Source organism: Eutrigla gurnardus (assembly GCF_963514095.1).
Source record: "Eutrigla gurnardus genome assembly, chromosome: 3".
NCBI lineage: Eukaryota > Metazoa > Chordata > Actinopteri > Perciformes > Triglidae > Eutrigla > Eutrigla gurnardus.
In genome coordinates, this window is record NC_139917.1 from 29,703,010 (window position 1) to 29,717,537 (window position 14,528).

The 14,528-nt window shown below is 42.7% G+C and overlaps 1 protein-coding gene across 2 annotated transcripts; it reads right to left on the reverse strand.

The window, feature by feature from the left end:
• Nucleotides 1–657: 657 nt before the first annotated feature.
• Nucleotides 658–13,344, reverse strand: LOC311011073 (atlastin-2). 2 transcript variants are annotated; one of them, XM_084005792.1, is made up of 14 exons: nucleotides 13,274–13,344; nucleotides 9,356–9,630; nucleotides 7,099–7,230; nucleotides 6,810–6,914; nucleotides 6,653–6,703; nucleotides 6,106–6,162; nucleotides 5,790–5,882; nucleotides 5,515–5,653; nucleotides 5,309–5,436; nucleotides 4,858–4,914; nucleotides 4,663–4,734; nucleotides 4,149–4,580; nucleotides 3,566–3,580; nucleotides 658–3,130 (listed from the first exon to the last, which is right to left on the reverse strand). In XM_084005792.1, the coding sequence occupies exons 1-14, from the start codon at nucleotides 13,332–13,334 to the stop codon at nucleotides 3,020–3,022; spliced, it is 1,728 nt and encodes a 575-aa protein (XP_083861918.1). In that variant the 5' UTR covers nucleotides 13,335–13,344; the 3' UTR covers nucleotides 658–3,019. The 2 variants fall into 2 exon arrangements, with proteins under 2 accessions (XP_083861918.1, XP_083861919.1); XM_084005793.1 differs by lacking the exon at nucleotides 3,566–3,580.
• Between the last annotated feature and the right edge of the window lie 1,184 nt (nucleotides 13,345–14,528).

Below are 14,528 nucleotides of genomic sequence, written 5' to 3' on the forward strand. Positions count from 1 at the left end.
GGTGAGTCAGCTGCAACAACAGAAAGACTTCCTGTTGGCTGTTAAACGGAAGGAAGTCAACAGAAACGGGAGTCCGAGGTTAAATGTGAAAGAACGCATCAGAAACACCGGGAGAGAGTTTCCTTAACGCAGAAGAAACACGTTTTTATTATATATTATTCATCTGTGAGTGTTTATTGTTCTGACGTGTGAGAGTTTATAATAACAGCATTTTAAGGATCATACATCTTCATAATATAATACTTATGAGAATAATTATGTTCCTGTAATTTGTCTATTAAATTAATACATTAACACAGATGTCTATTAGACACAGATCATTATATATTTAATTTTGTTCCGTTTTCTTCAAGTAGTATATAAATTACGTTTGTATTCTGCTGCCATCTAGTGGTTCAAATGCTCCGTTGCATCCAGGAAATAAAATTCTCATAATGAATAAATGCGTTATGTCTGAAGGAGGTGGAAAACTAGATCCTAACTTCATGTCTCAACGGAGCATTTTATCAGCTCTTATGACCGGAAGTGGCGTAAAGTCTTGGTGAGTTCTTCCGCTCGTTTCAATTAACGTTTCCGGAGCGGCCATGACGAGTAAAAAAAATCTAAAAAAACAGCACCTCTATCTACACAATAAAAACATGACATTGAATAAATGGGAACACCAGTGCTCGTTGTGTTGTAGGAGTTTGGTTTAATATTGTATTGAAAAATAAATTAACGAAAATAACTTTAAAATGCAACAGAAGACAAAAAAAAAAAAAAGCAAAAAAAAAAAAAAAAAAGATCCAGATTATAAACATTCTTTGCCAGCAGGAGGTGGAATCGCAGTGCTCATGTCGAGATAAAATTTACAAATATATATATAAAAAAGGAATTTATTAGACATATCCACAAATCACGAAAGCATTCCTTTACATCCAGTGAGCTGAATCTGGTCTACCACCCAAACCGTTGTTCTTCCAGCTACAAAAAGGTCTAGAAAATCTTTATTTATATATGTATATATTTCATACACATGCCCTATGTGTGGATGAGGCTGTAAAAAACTAAACTGTACAAAAATTAAAACAGAAAAGCACACAGTGGTGATGTTGTTGGATGGAATGATGAAATTAAGGAAAACGACGCGATGAGGTTTTGGAACGAAGCTCTCATTCATTCCCATTAACGGATTTTGGCTTAAAAAATAAAAACGGAATCACAGACACCATTTAAGTGTTCGTATTATATACGCGGGTGATTAAATGATTTTTAGTGTTTTACTAAACAGCTTCTGGTGCTTTAAAATAATGAGGTGATTCAGTCTTTCAGATTCATCAAGATGAAGAGGAGGAACAACAAGATAAATTACGGATTTAAATATTATCTACAAAAAAAAAAAAAAAAAAAAGGTCTCAGCTGAGCTGAACGATCACGTTTAAGAGCTTTATTCTCCGAAACGCCAGCAGTCAGTTTAAGAGGACTGAGGATCAGCATCGTCGTCATGAACTACCAGGTTAAACGTTTAGATGCATGACATCCCATAATAAACAGTCCGAGATCATTAACTGAAGTATCCATCTTCAACGCCAGGCGAGCGGGACGAAACGTTGGGAGGAAATGGATTTAAATCGTTTAGAAGAGTAGCGTCTCGTTGCAGACTGATGCTGCGATATTATTGGTCGACAGCGTTTGGTACCCGCTGATGTCAGCAGGTGTCATAGGTTGTTTTCCGGGAAGAAAAAAAACAAACAATCTAACCTTGATGAATTGTCATACATTGTTACGTAGCGGAGGATAAACGGTCGGTAAAGATACGAGATCCATCTGAACGACTCCCTGAACCTTTACAGTAAAGTAGAACAAAAACACGCAAAAACTAAAAAAAAACAGGTTTAATACTGAAAATCATGATCATGTCGTTACTGATAATCTGAAAATGACAAAAAAAAATGATCTAGTTAACGTTTAATTGGCTACTTCAAGGGTCAGTTGTTTTTTGGGGGGGAAATTGAGCTCATTTCACTTACAGTTCAACCTTCAGAAAGTCAGACAAACTCATGGACGCCCGGTTCCAGCTCGGTAAACGCCGAGCTGAAGCGACTTTAGCTTCAAAACGGTACCGCTGGAGTGGAAATCGCGATTAGAGTCAACGTCAGTTGTTTGGAGAGTCATAAAGTGAAGAGTGAAAGTATCGTTTGTATACGACGTAGTGTTTGCCAACGCCGCTCGACTCCTGCCGACTCCGATTTAACGACACGCTGTAATTCCTTGAGTTAAATCGTCAGTATTTAAGAAGATAAAACATGAAGTTTCTGTTATCTCAGCAGAAAAAAAAAATAGCTTAAAAACCACCATGTAATGGAAAAAACAAGTTATGCTAAGCTAACATGTGAGCTTCCAAACATCCTGCGATGACTGCGGTCACTCAACTTTCATGCTATATGGTTGAAAGCTCGGGTAAGAGCCGAATATTTACTTCAGATCCAGAATCATTTTCCATGTGGCGACAGAGTTGCGATCATTAAAAAAAGAAATGCTGTTCTGTTGAACGGCATCCATGAGTTTGTGATTCTGGGCGAGTAAGAAAAGACCGTAACATTTCCCTGAAACCGAAGTGCTGCTGAAGACCTAAAAACGTTTTTTCTTCCTGCAAGTAAAGCTGTAAACTTTGGTCGTTGACGGGGGGGGGGGGGTTATGAGTGGTCATGCTCTTCATTCATACAGTCACATAAAATGGGAATCCTAATGTCGAGTCGTCATCCGACAGGTGAACACACACCTGGGGGGGGGGCGACACTGAGTGATAGGGTAATGGCCCCTCCCACCAATAAATACCTTAACCCCGCCCACTGACAAATAATAAAAAATACATCACACTGCTTCGTCCGGGTCTACGACGAGTCCTTGAACCTAACAGCCAGCCTCCATCTACAGTCGAGAGAACAAACTCATGTACACGTCTCAAACCGTCCTGAAAAAACGTTTCAAAACCGAGCAGAGCGTGGTGGGGGGGGGGGGGGGGGGAGGTGGCGTGATGCTAGTTTTTCTTCTTGACGTTGTTGTTGGAGGCGAGCCGGGGCCGCGGCGCCGGGATCAGGCTTCCCAACGGGACTCGACTCCGAGCCACTTCGAAGAGTTTGGAGAAAACCTGGGAGGAAGAGGAGAACGAGGTCAGATGGGAGTGCAAGGCCCCAAACACTTTAGTATGGTTCTGGAAAATAAAAGGATCCGTGTTTTTCCTCACACCGTTTTATGTCTGGAGATGATTTTTATTCCGTCAAAAAGGAAACTGGCTCACTTTTATTCACCGTTATGCAGATGAGACTCCGTTGTATCTCATAAATCTAAATTTACATGCGTAACATTAAACTAGGTGTGGGTCAGATGTCATTTTCCCGACACGTCTCACATGTTAACACGCACATCTGGTTGCACTGATTGTAGTTTCCTGATCCCTCACACTGGATCACGACATCAACACTTAACAGAGATTCAAACAATAAAAAAAAAAAATAAAAAAAAACAGACAACATGTTTTTAAAGTGACACACAAAAGGAAGCTGTACATGTAGTTAAAACGTACCTTCCGTGGAGTCCTCTGGAAGCATTGAGGAAAAATAAAAAAGGATTAAGAAGAGAGAGGAGGAGGAGGATGACAGAAATGTGTTGAAGTGAATAAAACATCAAAGTCAGTTTCAGAGCGCCGACGTCCAGAATGGAAACTACTTTATGGTATAGCGCCATCTTCTGGAATATAATGCCCCATTCAATAGAGTTAAAAGGGGACTGCATGAATTTCTTTTATCAATCGTGATATATAAAAAAAACTTGTTAATTTTCTTTTATTAGTTAAATGGACGTGCATTTATAGTCGTACATTTCTAGTCTTCAAAGATGACGGCAGAGCCTTCGGGGGATATTTAACATCTCAGCTTAGCTTTTCTACAATGTTTAATTTAGCTTTCAATTGTTTTTACTGCTCGTTTTCAACTAAGTTTATGATAATTACCAGTCTAGAAACGGACTATATTTACTCAGAAGTAACAATAAAAAAAAGGAATTTTCCTTATCACTGATGACAAAAACTGGGAGGGTGAAGCCAGACCGACAGACAGACAGACCAGAGGAGATAGACAGGTAAACGCACGTAAGCCCCGCCCTCTCACCTGTTCCCAGAGGGTTTCGGCCACCTGGTCGATGACTCCTCCGACCTCACGGAACTCTCCCGAGTATTTGACGTACGCCCAGATGCAGAGCGCCGTCAGAGCCACGCCCATCACCAGGTTGCACAGCGTGGCCACGGAGTTGATGCCCACGAAGCCCGTGACCAGCGACACCACGTACATGACGAAAATGACGGCAAACAGCGTGGCGGGCGTCCGCGCGGCGTAGAAGATGTTCTTGCCGTCGTTGTGCTTGCCGAAGTTGGCGTAGGCCTCATCGAGCTCCGCCTCCAGCTGCTCCTGGTAGCGTCGGCAGAAATCCTCGCCGCCCATCTTCTTAACGGAGCGGAAGTGCCGAACCGACGCCTGCCGCAACTCCGCGTGACGGCGCTCCAGCTCCGCCGGGGAGATGTAGGGTTTGTCTCCGCCGCAGACCTGCAAACAGAACAAGTTCTCACGACAAGATCCTGATAAAAACACAAATATGTACGTTTTAAAAATCTAAATGATGCGTTACCTGCTCCATGCTTTTGTTGTACAAATCTTTGGCTCCTGCTACAGCAGCAAGGTTATTAGCTTCAGCTGTTGCCTAGGTAACCGATGACAAAACAGAGTCAAAAAACTGATTTTATTTTCATTATTAAATATGGTAACTGTCCAGCAGGCGGTGCTGTTGTAACGATGAGAATCATGATGCGTGAGCTGAGCTGACCTGCAGCATCGACTTGGGGTGAGGGAGCTCCTCTCCCTGGTAGATCTTCATGTAAGCCTGAAAACACAACAGTCACATAATAACGGAGGAAAAACAACCAGGAGTCCAACTCAAAGTCCTCTTTCTGGAGGGATAAAAAAATACACTTTTATAAAAGACACCAGGGGGGACTCACAAAAATATCTGAACATAGTTGTACCAACTCAGATTAGTAACCGAGGTACTATAATTATCTCTCCTAATAAACTTACATCTTCATCTCACTCCAGTGCGTAACGCTTTATTTTTTAAGTTCGGGATATTTTCCAAAAAATGGAAAACTCAGGACATTTATTGTTCCAGTTATTTTGAAATGAAAGACACGGAAAAATGAATGCCACCTTGACATTATTTGCATTAATCTTACAGACAGTAATGGAAGCGACGCAGACACCCACGGATATAAACTCACTTTGAAGTAGTGCAGCAGGTCTCTGCAGGTGATTTTGACTCCTCCGATCTCTTTTTCCACCAGGTTCTCTGGAGACAGCAGCGTCGGGACGAGGTTGATCAGCTCCTTCTTGAACTCCTCATCGATATCTGACACAAAAACACTAATTGAACCTCTGCTCCTTTTGGCTGGCGGACCAGTCGGCGTCTGCGTGCCGGTGTTTTTACCCATGAGCCGTCCGTCGAAGTGAGGGTTGGTGGCCACCTTGAGGCCGGGGTGAGGCAGCAGGAAGCAGCCGATGTTGGAGAAGCAGGAGTGGATGTGTTTCCTGACGTTCTGCAGCTCCTCGTGTTGGTTCTGCTTCACCTGATCACATGTGAACATAAATCAGTCTGGAATACGTGGCACGGCCTTACCGGCCTATAAAAACATTAGAGATATGAAACTGAAAAGGGGGGAATTGAAGGGAATGAAGAGCAGCCAGAGATTCGGTGAAACTAACCTGCAGTCGCTTCTCCAGGAAGCTCAGGCCTCCCTCCAGACCGTAGGGATGCTCGTAGGGGTAACTCCAGTCTCTGATCAGGAACATCAGACTCTGGAGGGGGGAATAAAAATAATGTAATAAAAAAAAAGGGGGACACATACAGGTTACTGATCCAGGATCCAGAATTGACTACCAAAAAAAGATCTGCGCTATCCCTTAAAGACAGTTCTGAGGACTGAAGGTCAAATCTTGTATCCATGTGCATCAGAAGGTAAACCATGTCTCTAAAACGCTCCCTCTGAATATTATGGAGGACAGTGAGCGAGGATCACACCTGAAAGGGTTTCTCGTAGACTTCCTCCATGGCCAGTCGTCCGTACTCGGTGAAGAGCTGAGAGGCAAAAACAACCAGCAGCTTATAATGGTATCAAACATTACAACACAGTCTTACAGCTCAATAAGCCCAGGACAACAGTGTGCAACTCAGATTCTGATTCATGTCTAAAGAGTTATTTTGAGCTGCAACAAGTTTCTAATAATAAAAAAGGAGGCGTTACATTGGCTTGACTGATGTTTGCTGCCCGTTTCATATTAAGAATCTCAATATTCTTGTAGTGAATCATGCTTAAAGCGATTCTCCGGGGAGGAGACGGGCGATCTGTGAAGTGGAACGATTAGAAGTTTGGACCAAAGATGGAAGTGAAGTTTCCCCTGTGAGAGACTTCAGTCCCATTCTGCCTCACAAGGCTTCAGTTCAGCCGTTAATCCTGACCTGAAAACATCACCGAACACCCGATATGGAGCCCCTCACTCACGAGACGAGGAGCTTCAACAAGAAAGCTGTGAAAAATATCGGGTATATTTAGCAAACGATTGCTCACCTGGAGGTGCTGGAGGTCGTCTTCCTGGACATTCTGGGACAGGTTGTATACCTGAAAACACAAAAAATAAGACAAAAACACCCATTATTCACCCCCATCATTAGAACAACTTGACTGATCAGTGTCAACACTTCAAAGTTGGAGCGATGAAGCTCACCTGAACAGAGCTGGTCATGGTGCTCAGGGCGAAAAGTGTGGCACAGTCTTTGATGGTAGACTGGCTGTCAAACGCCCCCTGTGTGTCAATTAGCAGAACTGCAACCTGCACGAACAACATCACCACACGCATTTCAATCAAACACCTCTCAGCCATTATTAAAAAGTATAGTAATAAGACAGGATTGCCATCAACACTACACCGCTTTAAAAAAAAAAAAAAAAAAAAAAAAAAACGAAGGTTTAAAGCGTTCAGAAGACGCCGGCTTGGTGTTTGCCTGTGAGCTGACCTTGCAACCGTCTGGTTTCTCCACCACGAACACCTCGCTCCAGGCCAGGATGCCCGTGGTCTCTCGCTCACAGCCGCCTCGCCAGGTGAAGCCAGTCAGAGGCTCCTCCTCGCCGCCGACCCACGAAGCCGACTGGACAGAGACAAGAGGAGGGGGGGGAGAGGTCACATCCAGCGCCTCAAATCCAGAAATACGTGATGGATGGAAAGCATGTTATTTCATTCCCAGCAGGTTGTTTTAAAACCACAGACCATCCGTCTGCTGCCAAAAGTTAGTGGTTTTATGGAATAAAGACGCTGCCTTTCACAGACATGTTACGATATATTGACCATGACATAAATTTATAATGCATTTGGTTGTGTTCGTTCAAATTAAGTCAAAAATATTAATATTGTCTGAACATTTCCTGGTTAATTGCTGTATAAAATGCCACAAAAAAACAAGGTACTTTATCATATTGATCAGATCATCAGCAGAACAGGAAACTCTGGCTGACTTATTTGAATTGTTAATACAAAAGCTAATAAAAATATAAAAATGTACATCTTGTGGTATACATAGTCATCATCATCCACCCCTTATGAATATTAATACACGTGTCGTTATCAGCTAAAACAATGCAAGCTCATTGGCTGGGAGGCGTGCAGGAGGTGTGGAAAAGGTTTGCTTTTTAACATGACCTGACCCACGTGTGCGCGCCTTATTCCCCACATAAAGGCCATCTTTATGAATAGAATAAGCATCAGTGGGCTCTGCGGAGGCTCAGCCACAGAGCCGCCATTGTGTGGGCCTAAAATCCTCTTTACAGCATCGTGAAACTCTCCAGAATGTTCCTCGCTACTTAGTTACCGTAGATTAACACGGCCAAAGGTCAGGTCACACACACTTGGTTTCGTCAGTCACCAGTCTAAAACGTCCAAACCTTTACTACTTGATGGTATTCAGTTTATAGGAAGCACGGAGGGGAAACACGGCATCTGCTGCCCGTCATGATTTCAAGCACTTTGTTTTATCAAACCACCATCTCCAAAGTCAAAGGTGAACTTGAAGCTCAAAGAACAGATTCACATTCTTTTCATGGTCAGTCACATGCTGCCCACATGGATTATGTTGAAACAAGTTTTTAAGAAGGTGACACGGTTGAGCTCCCATGTCTACGTTTCCACCTCCACGGCAACAGAGCAACTTCCATCCACCGATACAGAATCTTATTAAAAGATCCATAAAAATGGTAAGAGAAGGGTCAATGCATGACTGAAATTAACCTGTGACGAGTCTCACACTTTGATATTTTAGATTAAAGGAGTCATCACCAGGAAATCGCAATTTCTCTTGTTAAAACATGCATATCTGTGTTTGACCTCAGTTGAAACTTGCCTGAAATGCTGGAGTTTGAAAGTGGCGCCGTTTTTTCGCTTCTGCTCTTTTTCCGAACAGGAATAGCACACAAGGGTGTGCATTCCTAAAGCACGAGATTTTGATTCTGCGCCTTCGGTGACGTCACCGTGGCGGCTACTTGCATAAGCCCACCCCTCTTTCACCACCCAACCCCCCCCCGTCCGCTACCTGACGTCCTGCTGTAAACGTGTCTCTTCAACCGTCTCTGGCTCTTCACTCTCCGGTTCGGGTTCCGACTCTGGTTCGTACATAAATGCCTGAATTCCGTAAGGTTCGTCATTTAGTGTGTGCGCCATGACAGGGGGCTGTTTATGTTTTGGAGTCTGCATGCAGGCAAGCCCCCCCGGCTCTGTCCTTCCTGCGGCGAATCAACGCGCGCCTCATTACATATTATACAATGCACATCCGGACCAGTCAAAAGCTCGCGCGTAATCTCGCGTGATAAAATCGCGGTACGAAAAAGGGTCAGAACAAGCTCAATGTTTGATTAAAATTTTTTTTTTTTTTTCTAATAAGTTTTACGAATTGATCCAAAGCGATCCAAGGGGGGCTGGATACGTATAAAACCAGGTTATGACTCCTTTAAGTTCACGTTTACTTTCATTGCCAAAATACGAGTACCCCGACGTCACAAAAAGCAGTTCAGGCATCAAACCAGAACTGCAAAAAACTGTAAATTGTAAAATGTATGCAGATGTATAAATAAATTGTAAGATATACCTGAAATCTCACAATTTTCAAAATCACATTCCTCAGATTAAGAAATTCTTTAAAAAAAAAGAACTGGATATTTATAAAAAAATGTAATTAATTCAGAGAGCTGTGTAGACGTTTGGCGAGACTTCGGTCCACAGTGTACCTGTTTGTACATGAAGCGCAGCATGAAGTCCAGCAGGAAGGACTTGCCCTTGCGGAAAGCGCCGGCGACGGAGACGACGACCACGTGGAGGTCCTGCACCTCCTCCTGCAGTAGCAGCCGCTCCAGCGCCTCCTCCTGCAGCGAGAAGGAGTGCTCCTCCTCGTCCGCCACCACGATCTGCACCGGCCTGGCCACGCCCACCTCTTCCTCCTCCAGCAGGTTGTCTTCCTCCCCGCGCCTCATTGGGAACGTGTCGGATTCAAACCCGTGGACACCTGGAGGGGGAAAGTTGGGGTTTAAACCGAAATGAAGTCTCAGAATGAAACCGTTGTTACTTCCCACATTCATCGTTGCTGGTTTCCACAGTGGAAAAACATGACAGCCTGGTGGAAAATCTAAAAAAAAGTCATGAACAGAAACAAACACGGATTGTGTGATCGACTATCAAAAACATTAAAAGAAAATGGTCTACATGAGTGGACGCTGTCTTGACTGCAGTCCTGATTTTTCCTCCTCAAGGATCAATAAACCCGTGATGTTCAGGAGCGACAGTGGCTGCTGGATGGAAGTAAAAAAAATAAATGAAAATGTCTTGACATCCTCCAGTTAGTGAAGCTTCACAGGAGCCCAGCCAAGAGGAAGGCTGGAGGAAATCACTGCCATTAGAGGACGGCCGAGCTAGCTGGGAGGTTTACAGTAAATAGACAGAGCCTTCGGTCAGCGTTGTTCTACAGAATCAGTTTTAAAACAGAGGACTAGTAACACATTCAGCTTCCCTTGTATGGCAGCAGTTACACTCCATTGATCTACAGAAATCTGGATATTTCAGGAAGACATCAGACTCTTTTTGGGTTCTTTCTGTAACATCAGAGTGAGAGGTTTTTTGACCTCCAGCTTACTGGTCTGAAACCAGCTGCAAAGACTTATGTAAATGCTAGCGATGTTTTCAATGCCGGGGAATGACAAAGTCACTGTGTTTCAGTGTCAGGGGATCGGACCTGTGACCTTCCGGTTATGTGACAGCGCCTGCCCGAGCTGCCGTCTTGTGATTCCAAATCCAAACCAAAAGCAGGCCTGAGGAGCCCTACGGCCTCATGGGAAGAAGGGTCTTCATTCAGGTCCGGGGTTGAGCTCGTCGAGCCATGTGAGAGCTCTGCAGGCAGCATCAGAACAACAATGATCTGCCTCCATCGCATTCAGCAAGAGAAATACAGTCCCATCATCCTGGAGGAAGATGTAAATAATAAACAGGGCTACATAAAAACGGTTCTGGGACGCCTCCCGGATGATGAGGCTTTTAAGATGAGCAGTGACCCGGCAAATTCAGTGTCCCAATGTTCTCTTCTGTAGAGCACATAAGCTGCCAGAGGAAAAATACTTCTTCTACGGTGTAAAGTAGAAATGTAGAGATGATGCAATTAGATCAACTTAAGCCAGCAAGCAAACCGGTCTAACGTCTTCTCGTTCAAGTTCCTATCATGTAGAGGATTTGATTTTCTCAGTTTTATAAATCGAATCCAATTGAATTTGGGGTAGAGACACAGTTCAAGACCCTTTTCAGTGGTTCCAGAAAAAAGTGTTGTTCGATTATGAAAATCATACGTTTTACTGAATATCTTTAGTTTTTAAATACTCAACTGTTAAATACTCAAAAGATGCAGTCATCAGATAGTGTTTTTACAAAAAACAAAAAAGGTGGATTCAAGAGAACATGATTGAAATCAGTACAAAAAGGAAACAAATAACATCCTAAACTTTATTAAATCAAACAGCCAACTTGCTTGTGTTCATGTTGTTGCAGTGACTAAAATTGTTTTGCAGACTTAAGTTTGAAACATCCAAAGCCTGTCAGTAGAATTGATTTAGTGAAGTGATGCAGATGTTTTTCTCACAAGGTTTGAGGCAATATCATCATAAAAGCATTTACAGTGATATTTTTGGCCATAATGATTGGTGTGAAAATGGGATACCACAGCTCACTGGAGGATGAGGCAATAAATGTGGGAGGGAGAAAAAAAAAAAAAACTAAAAGATGAAGCTGGTGAGTTTTTAAAAAACATCCTGGATTATTGAACTGCACTGCTATCAAGTGATCTCCTTCCACCCATCACTGTATCATTAGGCCTCACTCATCAGCAGGGCAGAGGAATCCGTTATTAAAGAGTGCTGAACAGGTGTGTCAGCAGACCGTCTCTCCCAGCTGACCAATCGGCTCGTCCTATCCTCGTGTAAGGAAAGACATCAAACACCAAACCCCATTCACAAACCCGGCCGTTTAAGGCCGATGTGCATCTTTAAAAGAGAAGTTGACTCGTCAAAGACCTCCATAATCCAATAATCAAGTCTGAAGAACTTCCGTTTTGATTTGGCATACAGTAACAGATAGGCAATTCTTTATTATGCAGAAGAATAGTGCAGTCTGGAGAGCTGAACACTTGAACACGAGAGCTCAAAAATTTAATCTGGAATAAGATAAGCACACCAGCACAGTTATGTACGCCAGAGGACACGTGGCTTAGTTTTGCCCCACTTTTAGCACATAGTGTGTACGCAAAAAGAGGTCAATAGATCTCTGCAGCCACAACACCACCAGTTTACTATTAATCCAATTATTTTGCTTTAATGGATCAAGCCGAGACACCAGTCAAACATATTCCAACACTGACTGCGAGTCGTCTCAAAACATTTTTACTGTTTACAACATTTCTAGCAGTTGTCATGCTGACAAAGCACTGATAGAAGTAGAAGAAGGGGAAAAGCCATCTAGCTATCTATACCTTGCTAACTTCACAGCACATACCCAGCAATTAACAGAGATAAACTAACCCAATCAACAGATCACTTGGTTGAGATATTGATAACTGTGACAGATAGGTATGTAGGTGGAGTAGAAGCACCACAGTAACAGTACGAATAAAAAAAGGTAAGAGGAATGTTTGGTCGGCTAGCAGCTAACCTAGAGAGTACTTGCTCCCGTCATGACATACATTTCAGTACACGCCAGACTCCATTCAGAAAAATGCATATTTAATTTATCTGACTGAACAACCGACTCGAACAAGGTTGCAGGGCCACAGCTAGCAAACCCTGAATTAAAAAGTTTGTCACTAATAATTCAGAAACGGGGTCACTGTAAATATATATATATATATATATATATATATATATATATATTTATTTATATATATCCTATAACAAGGAGGAGGAATCTTAACTGGTCGATTTTTATAGGTAAACTATAATAAGAATCTACTGGCTTTTCCTTGAACTAATATCTGCAGCTCATTGCTAATTTTCATAAATCGGTTTTGTTAAATCCCGTTATCCCCCTTTGCGAGCAACGAGATTACACAGCAATTGACGTAGCTTCGCGCCGTTACGTGTGACATATTTAAAAAATAATAATAATAATATTTTTTAAATTGCTAATTGGCGTTGGCCGAACACTAGCAGCTTTCGTTAGAGTCGTTAAAACAGCTGTTAGAGAGAACAGAACAATGAAGAATTAGCTCGAAGGGGCTAGCAGCTAGGTTAGCTCGTTGGCTAACAACAAACACACTCGGCTGAAGGTGAGGACCGTTTAGGAATTAGGCAAAAACGCCTAATGCTGGCTTCTCCGTGACAATACACCGGAGAACAACACGTCCATGTCGGTTCAAACACGTCCACCGGCACGTTTTCAGTGATATTTCACCGCCCGGTGGGACGCTATGATTCACAACGGGATGCGAAATGACAGGAGATGCGATTATACGACAAAAAAAGCGGAGCGTTACCCCGCGGTGTCACTTCGTTGCCGTCCACAAAACAAAAACGGCGGCGTGGGCAATGACCACGGGTTTCACAACAAAACACCACCGCGGTCGTCTGTCGTGTTCGGCGACACAATTTAAATCCCCGCTACCCGTTTTTAGTTACCTTCTTTGAGGATGCTGTTTTTGTGATTCCGCTGCTTCAACCTGCTCTCCTCCGCCGCCATCTTTCTTGACCTGCTGATAGCAGCAGACTGCCCTGACGTCACACAAGCCGGAGCTGCGGTGGTGGTGTCCGCGCGGTCCTAAAATACATAGCCGGAAGCCACGCCCCCTTCCTCATTAACGCTCGCTACCAATGCTGCTTTCCCGACTCGGAAATTGCTTATTATTGTCCCATAAATCGTAATTACGAGTAGGAAACGGAGAAGAGGACAGATTCAGTAATGGATGGTACGTAATTATTTTATTTTTAACAGTGCAACAAGCACTACTTTTCCTTCAAATCCAGCAGTGATAGAGCAACATAACATAATTCATCAGTAGTGTTTGAGTCCACCTGATGAAAACAAGTCCAATATTTACTGTCTTTCAGCTCCGTTTTGGTCTCCACCATCCCCCATGTATTTATCCCTTATTTATGCGAGGAGACCTTATTTATTTATTTATTTATTTATTTATTTAAAAGATTATTTCATTGTTTTTCAATAATGTGTCTAATCTGTGATGCAATAAAAATATTTATTTATCGGGATAAAATCGTGAATTGCAATTATTTTGGCGATGAAATTTTCATCCTCATTTATTGTTAACACAAAAATATTTAGAAGTGCAGCTTTAGGTAATAGATATTGACAATTCTTTCGGGATTTGACGGTTATTTTCATTGTCAGGTAGCTACAATAATGATTTTAATGTATTTGACTTATCGTGTGCTCTAAATCACGTAAATCCACGACCCGTCTCACTATTAATCATCTCAGGGACAAGTTCTGCTGAAATTAAAATCCTAGCCAGACCTAATTCAGTCTGAATGTCAGAACTGCTCTTTGAAACCTTGTGACTTGTTCCAAAGAAAATGGATTTGAGTCAGTCAGCTGATTCTGTCCCGGCACACTAAATACATTGTTGTAGATGAAAAATGTCCCGTTAAAGTGAATCCATCGTCACCCAGTGCATGCTGGGATTTCTGCACATTCTCTGTCCTCTGCTGCACTTTCCAACTTTGACCTCGTTCCCTCTGTGTGTTGAGAGTCAGGAAGTCCTGCAGCCCGTTTGATCAGATTACACTTCTCTGTCTTCACACCTGGATGTCAGTGTGGTTGAACGTTATCTGACATGCAAATACTCACAGTGAAGCCTTCAACTGTCATTTCCTTGCACTTTCATTTTTGATCTTTAAAAAAAAACCCAACAAACTC